Source organism: Echinops telfairi, unplaced genomic scaffold, assembly GCF_000313985.2.
Source record: "Echinops telfairi isolate 266 unplaced genomic scaffold, ASM31398v2 ScPeMD7_7425;HRSCAF=8463, whole genome shotgun sequence".
NCBI lineage: Eukaryota > Metazoa > Chordata > Mammalia > Afrosoricida > Tenrecidae > Echinops > Echinops telfairi.
Genome location: NW_022111325.1, coordinates 2,479,502 through 2,496,611, shown reverse-complemented (window position 1 = coordinate 2,496,611; position 17,110 = coordinate 2,479,502). Strand labels below are relative to the sequence as shown.

The window sequence follows — 17,110 nt, the reverse complement described above, 5'->3', positions numbered from 1 at the left end:
CAGACAGGCCGCCATCGCGATCGTATCCCCTGCCCTGGGAGCAGTGCTGGACGCACAGACATCAAACAAAAACTAGAGACATTCTTCAGGTGACTTGGCAAACGGATCATCTCCTTTTCCCTCGGGAAGTCACTAAAGTGTCACGGGGGTACGAGTCGCGGGAAGTCTCTGCTCGGCAGAAAGTGAAAGGCCGCACACCTGAGCAGGCCGTCGGTTGGATGCCCTGACTCACGCGTCTGGTCTCCTTGTCTACCTCCTTGCCCACGACAAAGATGGAGTCTTCGGGCCCCAGTTCCGCCTCTAAGCGCGAAGGAGCCACCGCCTTCCTCAAAGGGGAGGCGCCAGCGGGACGCCCGCAGCCTACCTGCCTCCGCTACCGCGAGACGGCGTGAAACCCCCGAGCGCCCAATCGGAACCCACAACGTCACCGGAACCTCTCGGCCGCGGAACCGGAAGTGCCCGTGCGTGAGGGCGTGGGGCGGAAGTGACGGGCAGGGGTAGTGGGTCGTTGGCGGGTGGTTAGGCAGAGCCGGTCGCCATGTCCGCGGGGAGCGCGACGCACCCTGGCGCTGGCGGGTGAGGCGAGGGGGCGAGGGCGGGCGTGGGCGTGGGGCCGCGGGCAGTGCGGCGGGACTCTGGGCCGCTGCGTGGGTGTGGAGGGGCGCGGAAGCGGGGGGGGTGTACGGATTGGAGGTCCGGCCTGTCGGGGGTCCCTGAAAAGGGTTGGCGGGCAGCAAAGAGAGGAGGGGAGCAGGGGCTTTTGAAAGGCCGGCCCAGATGAAGGGGGAAACGCGAGCGTGTGGTCCAGCGCCAAGTCTCTCCGCAGAGGTGACTGGACGAAGATGCCGGGGAAGGGTTGAAAGAGGTGGGGGGCTAGGGAAGTTAACGCACCAACGGACGTACTTTAAGGAGAGAGGGGATTTTAGAGTTGGGGGAAGGTCCGAAGCCGTAAAGGGAACGGGAGAGTGGGCAATTGAGGGGCTAAAGGTGAAGGAGGAGCAGATGGCAATGGAAGCTCTGGCGCCTAATGTTTGCCTTTCCCGTCCTGTAGGCGTCGCAGTAAATGGGACCAGCCAGCTCCAGCCCCACTTCTCTTTCTCCCACCTGCGGCTCCTGGTGGAGAGGTCCCCTGCAGTGGGGGCAGCCCTGGGGGCTCCGCAGCCGCGCCCTCAGGAGCCTTGGATGCTGCTGCCGCGGTGGCTGCCAAGATCAATGCCATGCTCATGGCCAAAGGCAAACTGAAACCAACTCAGAATGCTGCTGAGAAGGTACTGGAAGTTGACGGGGTCCTTTGCCCATTTCTTAGACGTTATTTGGAATCCTGCAGTCGTTTGTGTTCATGTAAAGGGAAAACAATGGTATCCTACTTTAAAGAGCCTTTCCTTTTGGGATTTACCCCATGGTGTTTTGTCAGTACTTGTTTTTCTGAGGCAGTTGTGAGTGGGCTTGTGAAAGGACCAAGTGGCTTATTTTGTTCATGTTTGCATAGTTCAGTTTAAGTTGTATCTATATATTCATTTAAAGGATGGGCATGTTCTCTGAAGACAAAAGAAGTTCAGGTAAAATGAGCTCTGAGTAACATCTCTTGTTCGAACGACAGATGTTTACTTAGTGACTACTTAACTGTTGTGGTTAGATGCCATTGAATTTGTTCCGACCCACCTCCTGTTTAACAGAAGAAACCACTGTTGGGTCCTCTGCCGTTTCAACCGTTCTTGCTGTGTTTGAGCCATTGTTGCAGTCACCAAGTTAGTCTTACCTAGTTGAGGGTCTTCCTCTTTCTCACTGACCTACTGGACAATTAAGCGTTAGCCCAAGAGATGGTTAATTTATGTATGGGTTGTTTGGTTCTTCGTTTACAAGTTGAGGGATTTAGGCATAAAAAAATTCCTGGTTAAAAAAAAATCCTGGTATAGAAGCGTAGGGCTTATCCTGCCGTAAGGGTAAAAGTACTCTTGTAGGGTAATAATTAGAAAGGCTAGTTGTTACTAGAATGCTTGTTTTGCACCCCCACACCACCACCACCCAAACCTTAAAAGAATTGTGTAATCGATTATTGTCAGCAGTGTACAGATGTGGAAAATTGGTCTCAAGAATTAAATAGAATAACTAGCCCAAGATCTGCAAGTGGTAGGTGTAAGCCTCTGACTGAGCTCCTTCTGATGGTTGGGCATCTAGTTTGTTTGAAAACCTCTCAATTGAAACTCATTGCCATTGAGTAGGTTCAGATTCATAGCAACCCTGTAGGAGAGGGTCGAACTTGCCCCTGTGGGTTTCCAAGGCTGTGTCACTTTACAGCATAAAAAGCACCTTTCTGTGGTGGAGCAACTGGTGGTTTCAAACTGCTGACCTTGCTGTTAGCAGCCTTGCGTGTAACCCACTCCACCACCAAGGCTGCTTTGAAAACCTCTAGAGTAAAGAGAATTCCATGTTTCAAAGCTGCCCATTCACTTTGAGAAATGTTCATGTAAGAAAATAGTTTTGCTTTAAATTAAAATTTTCCTTCCATGTTACATGTGAAGAGGTGAGTTCTGTGTTTGAAAGTGTACTCTTTTGTTAAGCTTTCTAGTTCTATAGATTTAGTCAGTTGGTTATAACCTGTCTGGAGGCTTAAATGTCATTATTAGTGACCTTGACATTAATCAGTAGATTTTTATGGTTTATAAAGAATACTGAATTTAGAATCTGAAGGTCTGGCTTTGAAACCCGGAACCCTCAGTTATGTCTTGTGTGTTTATCCCACTGAGTGTCAGTTTCTTGTAATCATGCCTGTGCTGTCCAACATGTGGCTGTTTAAGTTAAGGAAAATTTAATAGTTCCTCAGTCACAGGTGCTTAGTAGCCATGTGACTAGTGACAGCCACACCAGACTGCACAGATCGAAAACATTTGCATCATCATAGGCAGCTCTGTTGGATATCACTGATATATACCTTTAAGATAGTGATCATAAGGGTTCAGTGAGATAAATGTAAAGTGCTAGAAGGTCAAGTGATGAGTCTGTATTTAATTTGCCTCCATATTTTAAAAATATCTGATGCACAAAAGGGCATTTGAAAATTCACGGGACCATTGTGTTTAAAACTTACTATAAGTTGGGTGAAGATTTTCAAAATAGATCAGTTTTCCACTCAGTAATTCATACACATTTTGTTTCTTGATTGCTCCATTATCGTTTTATTCCATTTTTCCCTTGGGGTTTTGGGGTTTTTTTTGAAGTCTCCTTGTATTTTATCTTCTTGAGCAGATTGGTTAGCCATCCAAGTGGAGTAGTTTCATGTGCTGTTACTCTGTGTTTGTCATAAAGGAAACAACTCTCCTAGGAGCAGGTCGCATGGGTTGTTAGGCTTGAACTCCACCTTTGTTTTACTACTCCGGCACCTAGCTGTAAGGCATCATCACTCCACTCTAGTATTCTTTAGAAGTTGCAGCTCCTACTCCATAGCGCTCCTGTAATTACATACATGATCAGAGAAATCTGATGATGGCCTTCAAGTAAATTGGCTACTTGCTGTAAATATTTATTTCATTTGTGGAGAATGACCAGAAAGTATTTCCAAGTGTGTTTGCTGGCAGGTGAACGGAAAGATAGTGAGATGGTGGGACTTGGGAATAAATGGTTGAAAAATGGGTCACTAGAAGATTAAATTCTATTGCATAAACATTTTAATCTGATCTCTCCCTTTTTGTAGCTTCAGGCACCTGGCAAAGGCCTGACTAGCAGTAAAAGCAAGGACGACCTGGTGGTAGCTGAAGTAGAAATCAACGATGTGCCTCTCACCTGCAGGAACTTGCTGACTCGAGGACAGACTCAGGATGAGGTGTGGAGTAGTGGGGCCCCTTATTTGGGGAAGATAGAGATGGGTGTCATTTAAAAAAAAAAAAAGGACCTCTAATCCAACCAACCGAAAAACCCAGAACTCAACAAATGAACACCCACAACCATCAATTCTAACTGGCAGCCACCCTGTAGGGCAGAGTAGAGCTGCCCCATAGGGTGCTGCTGTTTGTGGTTAAGTGCTGTTGCATTCGCTCCAACTCACAGAGACCCAACAACAAAAAGGAAGCACAGCCCAGTCTTGCCCCATCCTCGAGCTCACTGCTGCAGCCGGTGTCAGTGCATCTCACGAAGGGGCTTCCTCTTCTCCACAGGCCCTCCTCTTTACCAAATACGATGTCCATTTCTAGGATTGCCAAGGCTGTACATCTCTACGGAAGCAGACCGCCACCTCTTTGTCCCGCATGGTGGCTGGTGGGCACACACTGCCAGCCTTTCAGTTGTGCCCTTTAAGCCCTGGGCCACCAGTGCTCAAGCACGAGTAGGAGTCAGTGGTTTGTTAGTGGGATTGGGTCATAGCATCAAAATCACAGTTGGGTTTAGTTTAACTGAAAAGGAGCAGCTTCTAAATCAGAAGTTCCCAAACTTACTTGGCCTACCACCCCCTTTGCAAGAAGAAAAACGTGTTCCTGCACCCCCCTGGCAATTGAAAACATATACTGTAGCCCACAATCCAGGAGAGAAGTGTAGGTATGTACACTTGCAGCATCCTCTGGATGGTTGCAGAGTCCCAGGGGGAGTGTTATCACCCACTTGGGGAACACTATTCTAAGTGAAGGTCTTGAAATGTGAACTGGGATTGTTTGATCAAGAAACGAATTGAATTTTCAAGTAGAGAGCATATTCCTACCTTAATGGTGAATGAAGGAGAAAACCGTGCTGCTGTCTGCCATGGGAATCAACGAATGATCACATACCCACCTCCCTCTTATTTTTTAATTTTAAACCCCCACCCCACCCCACCCGTACTTTTATTGGGAGCTCTTACAGCTTTTAACACAATCCATTCATTCCTCCAGTGTGTCAAGTACATATGCTGCCATCATTTTCAAAGCATCTCTTCCCACTTGAGCCTCTGATATCAGCTCCCCATTTCTTCCCCCTCCTGCCCTCCCTCACAAACCCTTAATAAGTTATAGATTATTGTTTTCATATCTTACATCGTCCTTCGTTGCCCCTCACCCACTTTTCCGTTATTTGTCCCCCTGGGAGGGGGTTCTAGTTGATCCTTGTGATCGATTCCCCTTTTCTCCCCCCACCCTCCCCTAATCCTGGTATCTACTCTCCTTGTTGGCCCTGAGGGGTTTATCTCTCCTGCATTCCCTGTGTTTCAGGCTCTTATCTGCCGCAGTGTGATTGCATCATTCTAATGGAACATTTTCCTTCTTAGATCAGCAGACTCAGTGGGGCTGCAGTGTCAACTCGAGGGAGATTCCTGACAGCTGAGGAGAAGGCCAAAGTGGGACCCGGGTGTGTCTGTGTGTCCTCTCCTTCGGGGAAGGGTTGGGTGGATGGCTCCTATTAGCTTCCTGTTGTCCGTTCTTGAGGATATGCAGTGAAGCAGGCTTCTGAATGTCTCAAATAGGTGTAAGAAATGTTGGCAACTGTTTTCCTCACAATGATTTTTATTGAAGGAGACTTAATTACAAGAAACTGTAAAGGAAAATAATTGTTAATCTTTAATTTTCATGCTTCTAAACTATTTCCCTCCCCACGAAGACATTTCACCCCCAAAACCCCCTGCGGTTGAGCCAAATTGTATGCAGAGTAGAACTGCCCTTGTGGGTTCTCAGAGCTCGCCTTTCTCCTGAAGAACGAGCGGTGGTTTGAAGTGGTGACCTTGCAGTTAACAGCCCGACTGGTAACCACTGCGCCACCAGGGCCCCTTCCCTTCGTAAAAGCACATATTCTGTTGTCCTCCGTTAAAAATACGGCTTCCTTTCTCATGCCTATGACATGGAATGTAGGTTGTCTGTGTAAATATGTAACAGCTTCGTTTCTCCCATTGTTTAGTGTTTGAGCTTAGGGTGCAGTGTGTTAACATTGGCTTAAACTTAATTAGGAGGTAAAATGTGTTCTCACCCAAAGCCAAGCGTGCATGTCAAAGGCAAATGTAAGAATTATCGTCTGGGTGCTAGTTGCCATTTTGCATTTCCTCTTCGCTTCTGCCTTCTGCGAAGCATATGGGTGCTGATCACTTTGTTCACGATCAGGATCTGAATCTTAGTGCCAGATCCTAGAGTTTCCGTAGTTGGTATGGGTCTGCTTCATTTGCGTAGTTAAAGGCAGAAAGTATCTGCTGTAACTTATTGGTGTCCAACAAAAAAATTATTTTCTTCAACTTGGGGTTACCTCGATGGAATACTATTAAATGAGCCCATAGCATAGAATGAATCCTTACCTGGACCATTTAACTCTAAACAAGAAGAATTTGTTGTATAGCTGTAATAACCATGTTCTTAAGCACTGTAATTCAATACTCAATGTGTATACGCTCTTTTTAAATTACAAATTAAAGTTGGGAACAGCTTTGCTTCCGTGGCTAAGCTAGGTAGCAATAATCATTTTATATCTCTTTATAGGGATCGTCCTTTATATCTTCATGTTCAGGGTCAGACCCGGGAATTGGTGGATAGTAAGTAATATCTTTGACTCGTGACTTTCTTGTGAAGGGTGTATTTCAGAACTCTGTGTAACAACTTGGCAAACTCTGGTGACTTTTAACTCTTGGTTTATGGACTTTGTACAAATGTGTGCCTGGAGCTTGGGAAGCACCTATGAAACGGTACTGCTTGCACACTTGAACCAGGTGCCATCCTACGCATCGGGCTCGAGGCGTTTCATTCGGTTCTCTGGCATAGTGTTTTGCTATCTCTCTCTCTCTAGGAGCTGTAAACCGAATCAAAGAAATTATCACCAATGGGGTGGTGAAGGCTGCCACGGGCACAAGTCCAACTTTTAATGACGCAACAGTCACTGTTTATCACCAGCCTGCACCCGTCGCTCAGCTGGCTCCAGCCGTGAGCCACAAGCCTCCTTTCCAGGCAGGGGTATGTTTGGTGAAGGGCTCCTTAATCGTTCCTTGAAATTCTAACCTGGAAGTTTCCCACAGTGGATAATGTGGACATCCAGGGTGTCATGGGCATCTGAAACCCACCTCTCTCATACCGGTTCTCTGGGAAGAAGGTTGATCAAAGGGTATAAACATGGTATGTTTTCAAGTTAGTGGCTGGTATTTGTGAGCTTGATAGCAACTGGAGGACTAAGAAGGCTGAGTCTGATGAAGCAAGACTCTGCTGATACAATCCTCCTAGACGAAAGGGGTGGAGAGAGCAGCCCTCAGGGAGAGCGTCACAGGGCTGACTGTACTACCCAACATTCGCTTACTGAGACAGGAGCAAGTGTTGCTGGAATTCCTTTTTCGCTTAGTGGGTTCCTGGCCGGCTCAGGCGGTGCAAGTGTCATAGCGGGGCTTTTCTCTTCTCCTCTCGCCGAGCCGATGAGGGTGTGTGCTCACATGAGGACATTGAATAGTATTCTCATTTGAATTCAGACTGCTTGGTTGAATGTTCATGGAAGAAATTACAGGGCTCTTTATTTCTGGATGTGATTAAAATTACTAGGGGGTCAAAATATTGTCTGCGAGATTAGTATGTATTTACCTTATATTCTCTGTTTAATCTGAGTTCTGTTGTTTCACAGATGCATTATGTTCAAGATAAATTATTTGTGGGTCTAGAACATGCTGTGCCCACTTTCAATGTCAAGGAGAAGGTGGAAGGGCCAGGTTGCTCCTATTTGCAGCACATTCAGATCGAAACAGGTGCCAAAGTCTTCCTCCGGGGCAAAGGTTCAGGCTGCATAGAGCCAGCATCTGGCCGAGAAGCTTTTGAACCTATGTATATTTACATCAGGTATGGATGAATGGGGTAGAGGACATTTAAACCCTTTTCAGCTGATTATTGTGCAGGAAACACCCAAAGCAAGAGAAAATGGGCTGACATAGTGATGGGAGGGGTTTTGGGTTCAACACTAGGAATACTCACCAGGCCACTCAGTAGCCAAAGTATTGACTCAGGTGGTGGACTTGTCTGTGAATGCCCTCCTAACCTCAGAGAATTATTGCAGTAAGGTCTTCGGTTTTATGCAAGTCTTAAAGGCTTTGATTCAAAATAGTGATGAGCCTAAAATGTTTCATTTAAACCTATGGCCATTTAAACACAGGTTACAGGGATTTTATATCAAGATGTACCATACTCAGAGAAGTTTGTAAGATATATGTGGTGATTACACAAGTTCTAGCTAGAAGGACTTATTTACAGCTTTTTGTGCGTGTGTGATTCAGAGGCTTGGGTTTGCGCTATAGTGAATACATTAAACAAAATAGCGTGAAATTGAAGGCAGAATTCCACATCCCTTATTTTTCTGTTACCATTCTTTTCTTTACAGTCATCCCAAACCAGAAGGCCTAGCTGCTGCCAAGAAGCTCTGTGAGAATCTCTTGCAAACAGTGAGTTGTGTTTGTCTCTTTCAGAGGAGTTACTGTCATTTGGGGGGATGTGTTTTAGCAGTTTTCCTCATCCTGTAGTAAGGAGTTGTGGTTGTGGAGTGGTTCAGCCTGGGGTTGCTAACTGCAGGGTCAGCAGTTGGAAACTACCAGCTGCTTCTCAGGAGAAAGCTAAGGCTTTCTACTCCCATAAAGAATTACAGTCTCAGAAACTTATGGGGACGGTGCCACCCTGCCCTATAAAGTGGCTGAGTCTGCATCAATTCGATGGCAGTGAATTGGGTCATAGTGACTAGGAAGGTCCTCAGTTAGATGAGCTGACACAGTGGCTGCCACAATGGGCTCAGGCGCAGGAGGGTGGCACAGGATTGGTCTTTGTTTCGTTCTGTTGTGCATAGGCATGTTATGGGTTAGAACTGACGCAATAGGATTAACAAAAACATAGTACTAGCATTCTCTAGGAGGAAGTTAGGCTCCCAGAGCCAAGGTTACAACTGTGAGAATGTCTTACTTGGGAAGTATTCCAGTGTGGAGTTCTAGCTTGGAATTTCCGTGTTACCAGTTGTTTAAATCACTTTTTGATTGTGGTTAATTTGTTACTGATGGACAATACAAATTCCTTTGAAGATTAACGTTAGCTGAAGGGTAAGCCCTGGTTTCCCTGAAGGCTAGCTGTTGAGGACAAGGTCAGTCAGCAGTGAAAGGGTTAACTGCGCAAGAGAAAGATGAGGCTTTCTGCTCCCATAAAGAGAGTGCCCATGCGTCGGAGTCAGTTCGGTAGCACTGAGGGGTTTGTCTTCGGTTTTTTAGCTGACAAGTGGGGCTACAGTAGTTTCATTAGTAGTGTCTTTGGGATAAATGCTTATTTCATTATTCATCCATTTTATTCTAAGGAAGTGACAAAAAGTTAAACTGTGTGGCTACATTTATGGCATCTGTAGGAAGTCAGGCTTTTGGGTTTGAATGTGTTCAACCTTGTATTTGGTGTGTAAGGGTATCCTTATGGGGGGCTGTTGTCCTTGCTTCCGAGCAATTAACTTGACTCGCCAGCCCGTGTGGGTGCCAGATAACTTCCCAGCCGTTCCTCAGGTTTTTCTGGTATTGAGAGTTAGAGGCTTAATAGGATTCTTCCAATGAACTGGAGGTGAAAAACTACAAAAATCATATCCTAATTCTATTTATATTTTTATCATTTAATCATGTTCACACCCATAAGTGTTGAATAAGTAAATTAGTGGATTCTCAACGGTTATACAAATGACTTTAAAATTTCCTAATTCCTGAGTGGCTTAAATTTTCCATGTGCCTGATTCCTAAAATCTGGCCTAATGAGCTTCTAGATGTACCTTATAAGTTCTATTAAAAGTTTATCAAAAGTTTAAATTTGACACCTTATATGTAAACATTTACATTCCAATCAGTTTAGGTAGTATTAACAGGCCCTTATAAATACAAAGTGAATTGAATCTGCCCTAGATGAATTTGTTTCCCCTTCTGTTTCAGGTTCATGCTGAATACTCTAGATTTGTGAATCAGATTAATACTGCTGTACCTTTGCCAGGTGTGTATGTCTTCAAGTATTTATTTTAATTTAAAAAAACAAAACCTAGCTAGTTATAGTTAGGTACAAACGATGATACCTGAAGTTAGACTGCTGTGCCAGGGCACTAATGTTCCCTTCAATTTGGGGTGATTTGGAAGTTCATTCTTGCCTCAGTATTTTTCTTCCCCTAGATGTTAAGTTTAATATTCGGCTAAAATGTCTCATTCTGCTGCAGCTGATTAAACACTTTTTTTCTTCCCCCCTCAGGCTATACACAACCCTCTGCTATAAGTAGTGTCCCTCCTCAACCACCATATTATCCATCCAATGGCTATCAGTCTGGTTACCCTGTTGTTCCCCCTCCTCAGCAGCCAGTTCAACCTCCCTATGGAGTACCAAGCATAGTGCCACCAGCTGTTTCATTGGCACCTGGAGTCTTGCCAGCATTACCTACTGGAGTTCCACCTGTGCCAACACAATACCCGATAACTCAAGTGCAGCCTCCAGCTAGCACTGGACAGGTAGGATGGCACCGTGTGCAACGTGATACCACTGAATTAGGAAAAAGCTAGGGTGGGGAAGAGGGCAGAGGGGAAAGTGTGATATGTATTATTCAGAAGGAAATCATGTTACATGAGACTGATTTCTGTCTTCCTGTGGCCCTACCACCAAGTTACCTGAACACTTTGGAACGGCGTGTACACGTGTGTCTCATTCTGAAGCTTGCTGTTGGTTTCACAAGTCTTGCTACCAGATTGTTTAGCCCAAAAGTTGACACACTCAGTAAAGGGCCATCTAGTAAATGTTCTAGGCCTTGCAGGCCATGTGGCCTCTGTTGTAGTTGCTCCACTCGGTCCCTATATTATGGAAGCGGCTGTATGCAGTACTTACATGAGTGCATATGGCTGGGTCTAAGAAAACTTGAATGGTGGCCAGCCAGGATAGACCATGGGCCGCAGTGTGCCTACACCTGGCTTTGGAGCGTTAAGATGGAATGATTGGAACTTACCGTAGCTATTCTAATTTTAGAAACGAAAAAAAAGAAACATACCACATATAGGTTTCCCTGAGCTTCCAGACGTAAGGATTATGAATAATGGTGTCTGCTTCTCAAATTGTGGAAGGCAGTAGAATTTCAGGAAGGAAGTCGATAGCTAGCTCCTCGTCTGGGTGAGGGAGACTAGTGGCGCACCCTTCTCCTTGGGTCTCTCAGTGTACTCCTGCCAGAGGAAACTGCGGCCTCGGACCATTGCCCAGCCTGATGACCAAGGGCTGTGCGCACTGACAGGCCGCACATGCGACACCAGAAGAGGGTTTGTGAGCTAGGTTCTGCACGTGGCCTCTAGTCTTGCTGCTGTCCGTTTTATATTTAAGCAGAGCTACAGTTCCCTAGCTTTGGGCTACATTCCTTTGTAGTTAGCAATTTAACAGTGGCTAAGAACTGCCTGTCAGGGCTTATCATCACACTTTCTTTATTTTTGAGCTGTGTGATTTTGGACTATAACTTAAATCTACCCAGGCTTTACTTTTCCTCGGGTATGAAACCACGCCATTCTATTATCTTAGAGGGTTGCAAAGATTACCTAAGATGAGCCAGGCTGTCAGTAAATGTGAGCTGTTTTTCATGGCAATGATAGATTTTTTTTTTTTAATTGCTTTCTCTCCTAATATATATTCTTTTGATAATCTTGTATATTCCGTTTTGGCATGCTCTCTTAAAACCTGAGACAGCCTTACTCTTGACAAAGCAACTTACTAATAACCGTGGGAACGACAGATGAAGTTACCTTTGCCACATGTGTGTTAACAGTAACTATTATACAGAAAGAGCTAAGATATTGGTAAAGGGACTAAGTAACTGATTATTGTTGCTATTGTCTGTCTCCTGCACAAAGTTCACAGGTGGAGTTTTTACTACCTGTTAATGGGCATGTTTGCCTTTCATATCCCAAATGACATAGCGGGTTTTTCTTGAGGGTTTAAAGAGGTACTATATAGAGGTCATTTTCCTTGGAATAAAGGTTTGAAGGCAGCTGGTTAACCAAGGTTCCCACGAAGGAAACTAACAGAATGCTGCGTGTTGATTCATAAGATGCACACTGTGACCTTGGTTTTCATCAGTTGGGTGTTCTCACATGATTGCTTCCTTGCTTTGTTTTGGTCCCAGAGTCCCATGAGCGGACCTTTTATTCCTGCTGCTCCTGTCAAAACTGCCCTGCCTGCTGGGCCCCAGCCCCAGCCCCAGCCCCCGCCCCCACTCTCAGCTCAGCCTCAGGCACAGAAGAGACGATTCACCGAAGAGCTGCCAGACGAACGAGAGTCGGGACTTCTTGGATACCAGGTTAAATACAACACCTTTCTTCACCTTAATCTCCCGACAGTAGGCTCCTTCTAGAGAAAGAAACATACGTATCTCTGTCCACAATCCTTCCGATACAGGATTTTTGCTTTCTGGATTCCATCGAGCGAGATTTTTTATTAAACTTGTGGGACTAATCTACAGCCTGGGTTTTTATGTGTGGGTGGGTTTTTCCCGTAGGTTTTACCAGGTCACTGTGGTAAGGGAATAAACAGCTCCCCACCCAGAAAGATGTCTTCCTCTTCCTGGCATCTGTAGAAGGCTGTATGTCCTCTTTCTGTGCAACCACTTTACTGTTTACCTCGAGTTGATGCTGGCTCATGGCAGCCCCATACGTGTAAGAGCAGAATGGTGCTCCGTGGGGTTTTCATTGGCTGGTTGTACAGAAGTGGGCTGCCAGGCTTTTCTTCTGAGGTGCCCCTGCTGAGTGCCTTAACAGCCCCCCTTAGGCACGTTCATAGCGCACTCTTGAAAGCCCATGATGGTTCATCTCTAAGATTCCACCTGGAGCTGTCGTTATATTTTAAACTATGGCTTTCAATGTTAGCCACACACTCCACCCACCCCCAAAAGGATGATGTCCCCTCCATTCTTCTCTGCAAAAGGATGCCAGAAAAGGGGGGGGGGGGGAGAACTGGACTAATCATGGGCACACAAATAATTGTGGGTATACATTGAAGAATTTCCAAAGGCTATTAAAATATGCCACATATTTTGTTTTGAGGCAATGAAGACCCACCATTGCTTTTTGCCAGAATCTGTAAGAGCATTCTTTGAGGCATTTTAATAGTTTATAGCTAATTTGTAGACACCAGTTGAATTAGGGGTGATCGGTTGAAAACAGACAGACATACAACAAAATGAATCCCAGCATCCCTGCTCTGACCATAGTTATGCTCCAAATCCCTCAGCCATGTGATTCAATTGAACTTTACTGCCATTTATGAGAAAGATGAGGCGCTTGAGAGTTACATTAAGGAGCTAAAGCCAATGCAGCAGTTGTAGATTTGCTAATGCCGCTGTATTTTTCTGCTCATAGCATGGACCCATTCATATGACTAATTTAGGTACAGGCTTCTCCAGTCAGAGTGACATGGAAGGTGCAGGACCCAAGCCAGCAAGTTCCTCTGGCAAAGAGCGAGAGAGGGACAGGTGAGTTTGTTGGAACGCGATTGAATGAATCCACTCAGGTGTTGCTTGTGCCATTCGTGATAGTAATGATCATTGCTGCACACTTGGATCGCGTTTGTGTAACTGATGCAATAGTGGAAAATGGTAATACCTTTCCCGGGCTTAGAAGAAGTTGTGCTCTACTTTAAATGATCTTGTACCTGCTCATTCTTCAGACGTCTTTCTTGGGCTTTCGTTGTCTGCATCTTGACCATTTTCTTACTACTTGGGATATTGTAGATGGAGGTACTTGAATGGGGAGCCCACCTCCTTGCCAATGTGATAGATTTGCCTTCCTGACTGGGAACTGGCCGCTCGGTTCCATTTTGGCTGCTTTGGCAGGCCTTACAATCTCACAAGTGTGATAATATCCTGAAGTATCAAGTGGAAAGAATTTTAATTAGCGATCAAAGCTCTAATCTACTTGGTAAGTTAAAAGTGATTTGAATCTGAGAGAACATTTTTTCCGTTTTTCAACAGGCAGTTGATGCCTCCACCAGCCTTCCCGGGGACTGGAATGAAAGCAGAGTCTGATGAGAGGGATGGGCCTGGGGTCTTCGCAGGGGGCCATGGTAAGTAAGGTGTAGCTGGGGAGCGGGAGTCTTGGGCTGTTTGTTGTGTTTAATCCAACCTCTGACCTACTGGCTAATAAAGAACACTTTTTCTTTAACACAGATGATACGGTTACGCAGCCTTGTGCAACCTGTGTCTAGAAGAGAGCTAGACGACTTAAGTTGCACACACAGCATCAGTGACACTAACACCATAGGAAGTAGTCCTAGTGATTGGAGGGTTGTTGCACAGTGTTAGTGAGTTACCAGCGGCACCCGATGTGGTTCTACTACAGATTGTGGTCTCTTTGTATTGCAACTGAGCCGCATCTCCTGTCCATAGCTCTAAGGGTTGATGCTGCTCAGCCTGTTAGGGAAATGTTGTCTTAGTATCCCAGAACTCTGAACCCTTAGAGGTACACAATCATCCTTTTGTTTGTTGCTTGTAGTCATAATAAAAATGAACAGAAGAAAGTACATTTTTCTTTTCTTAACTCCTTTTCTTTTAACTCTTTAAAAGGTGAATTATCAACCCCCAGAGACTCACTTGCTAACTTTCCTTTTTTTTCTTTCCTTTTTTTTTTTATTTTATTTTTTTGTGTTTCTTTTTTTCTTTCTCTGTTTTCTTACATGGTTCTGGTGGATTCACATTTGCTGATGCTGGTGCTGTTTTTCGTGTGATCATCAACGTTTTGGGGTGACCATTGACCCTGTGACTTCAAAATGGTGTCCAACTAACCACTTATAATTAACATCTTTTTTTTTTTTTAATTAACGATTTTATGGTATTTTTTTTCTTTTTTTATGTGGGGTATGGGCGTGGGGTATCTTCTCTCTCCTAGATTATCCAGCCAAGAAGATGAAAACTACAGAAAAGGGTTTTGGCTTGGTAGCTTATGCTGCAGACTCATCTGATGAAGAGGAGGAACACGGAGGTCATAAAAATGCAAGTAGCTTCCCACAGGGCTGGAGTTTGGGCTACCAGTTCCCATCCTCGCAGCCACGAGCTAAGCCACAGATGCCGTTCTGGATGGCCCCGTAGGAAACACTGAACCAGAACATTGACTCTCAAGGACTCTTCTGTAGCAATAATGCATGTATTTGATTTAAACAAGACTTCGGGGGCCTGTACGGAGAACCATCTTGGACTTTTGCTGAAGTTAGAGAAACACTGTCCCCTTCCTAACGGGCTCCATTCCTCTTAACATCCTTATTTCTGCAGTGGCATAGCATCTGTTAAAATTTACTTAGAAACACACTTGTCTCTGAAGCTTTTTTTAAACAGTGGATGAAATGTGCTTGTTGCACACAGCACCCAGACAAGGTTGGTTAATCCCATTTATATGTGACCGGGCCTAGCCTTTTCCAGACACATAGCCCTTACTCTGTTGTGAAGAAAGTTTTGGTTGATTTTACTGCTGTTTAGTAAAATAATAACTGGTTAGAAACAAATCGTGTTTATTGGGTGGAAGGTAGTGATATTAAGGCCATTCTATACTTTCAGTACTTAATTGTAAGAGCCTCATTCATGTTTCATTTTTGCATTCTTCAGAGAAAATGCTTTTGTACTAAATTCAAACTATTGGCTATAGCTGGATCCTGGGTAGGAAAATGAAGTTATTTTTCCTTGTGTCTTACTTTTGGGATGATCCAAAGGCTGGCCCCCTCAGGCACACTTATCTTGGCCATTGCTTTTTAAAAAATTGCCCTTCTCAGCTCCTTGTCTTCAGCTGGGTCAGAGGAAACGACTTGACCAAAAGCTGGTCAGAATTCATCACAAATGAAACACAGTGGTCTGTCTCTCTCAGAAGTGGTTGCAGCTAAACTAGAGAGATTTGACTGCTCGCAATAGGATGGTGGACTTAGTGACTGAAGTTGCAACTTGTCCTTTTTTCTTGGCAATTACAGTTTTGCCAAAAGAACTTTTTTGTATCAGACATTGATGTGTGAAAGTGAAGGAGCTAGTCTGCTGAACCAGAAGTAGTTTGAAATACCGAACTGTCATTTTTGCACATTTGAACACTTGGCAGGCTGGCTTTGTATAAACGTGTCCTCTGGTTTGCTAAATGTTGTAAATATTTAGACCATAATTTCATTATAAATAAATGGACAACTATTCAGCTTTGTTTCTGTTTTTTCTTTCATAAGCTAACCATGCACTTAACCTTAACTTCATAACCTTTCGGTTGATAGATAACCTCATGGGGGAGGTGGGAAGGATCCAAAAGTTTACATATCATTTCAATGGTTTTATGACTTTCCAAAATGACATTCATGACATTAAGGTCATGAATGCTGTGTGTTTTCCATTGTTGGGTTTCGTTGTTAGCCCACGCATGGTGACCCCTCCGTGCCAGCTTCCAGATGGGGTGACCCGTAGCACCTTGTGATCCATAGTCTTTTTATATAAATCGTTTTATTGGGGGCTCTTAGAATAATCCATACATCCATTGTGTCAAGCACATTTGTGCATATGTTGCCAACATTTTCTTTCTACTTGAGCCCCTGATATCAACTCATTTTTCCTTCCCTCTTCCACCCTCGTGAACCCTTAATAAAATTATAAAGGTCCATAGTTTTCATTGGCTTTGTTTTGGAAGGAAATTGCCTGGTCTTTTTTCTTTTTCATGTTCACTTTCCTGGGTGATTTTTCTTTTGGTTTTTTCTCCTGGGTGATTAATACAGCCAGAAAACAGAAGTTGGAGTGCACCCAGAGGCACCGTGGAAGAAAAACCTAGTAGTCTTCCAACGCTGTCGGAAGGCCCTCGGACACAGCTGCCCTCTGATGACCCGTGGAATCGCCATGTGGGGATGGACATGGTGCTAGTTTAACAATCCTAATCGGGATTAAAGGAAGGAGTGAAGCAAACATTCTGGGGAAGACGTTCTTGGAAATGGAGGAGCTGCCCTGAGCTGCCTCAAGGGAGCTTCTCCTTCGGTTGCATAGCTGCGTGCGCCTCCCCTCTCTAGAGGGCTGCTGTGCAAGTGCCTCCACTTGGCCTGTGTGCTCCGTGCTCATTCACAGGCTCTTGCTACAGCGTGGTGTTTGAAACTAACAATGTTTAGCCTTCGATGGAAATCACTACCATTGAGTCCAGTTTGACCCTGTGCCTCTTTACAGGAAGTAATTTATCACAAGACTT

At 44.8% G+C, this 17,110-nt stretch overlaps 1 protein-coding gene and 1 non-coding gene across 3 annotated transcripts; both read left to right on the top strand.

Annotated features, from left to right (window-relative positions):
* Positions 1-509: 509 nt before the first annotated feature.
* On the top strand, positions 510-16,087 carry KHDC4 (KH domain containing 4, pre-mRNA splicing factor). 2 transcript variants are annotated; one of them, XM_004714682.4, is made up of 14 exons: positions 510-576; positions 1,052-1,268; positions 3,692-3,820; positions 5,228-5,307; positions 6,420-6,472; positions 6,724-6,887; positions 7,540-7,751; positions 8,287-8,347; positions 9,848-9,905; positions 10,155-10,408; positions 12,055-12,228; positions 13,286-13,398; positions 13,897-13,988; positions 14,810-16,087. In XM_004714682.4, the coding sequence occupies exons 1-14, from the start codon at positions 539-541 to the stop codon at positions 15,007-15,009; spliced, it is 1,845 nt and encodes a 614-aa protein (XP_004714739.1). In that variant the 5' UTR covers positions 510-538; the 3' UTR covers positions 15,010-16,087. The 2 variants fall into 2 exon arrangements, with proteins under 2 accessions (XP_004714739.1, XP_045154360.1); XM_045298425.1 differs by lacking the exon at positions 14,810-16,087 and having other exon boundaries at positions 13,314-13,398; positions 13,897-13,989.
* On the top strand, positions 7,091-7,218 carry LOC115872582. Its single transcript, XR_004047942.1, has one exon. It is a non-coding gene; the product is annotated as a small Cajal body-specific RNA 4 (non-coding RNA).
* Positions 16,088-17,110: the final 1,023 nt, after the last annotated feature.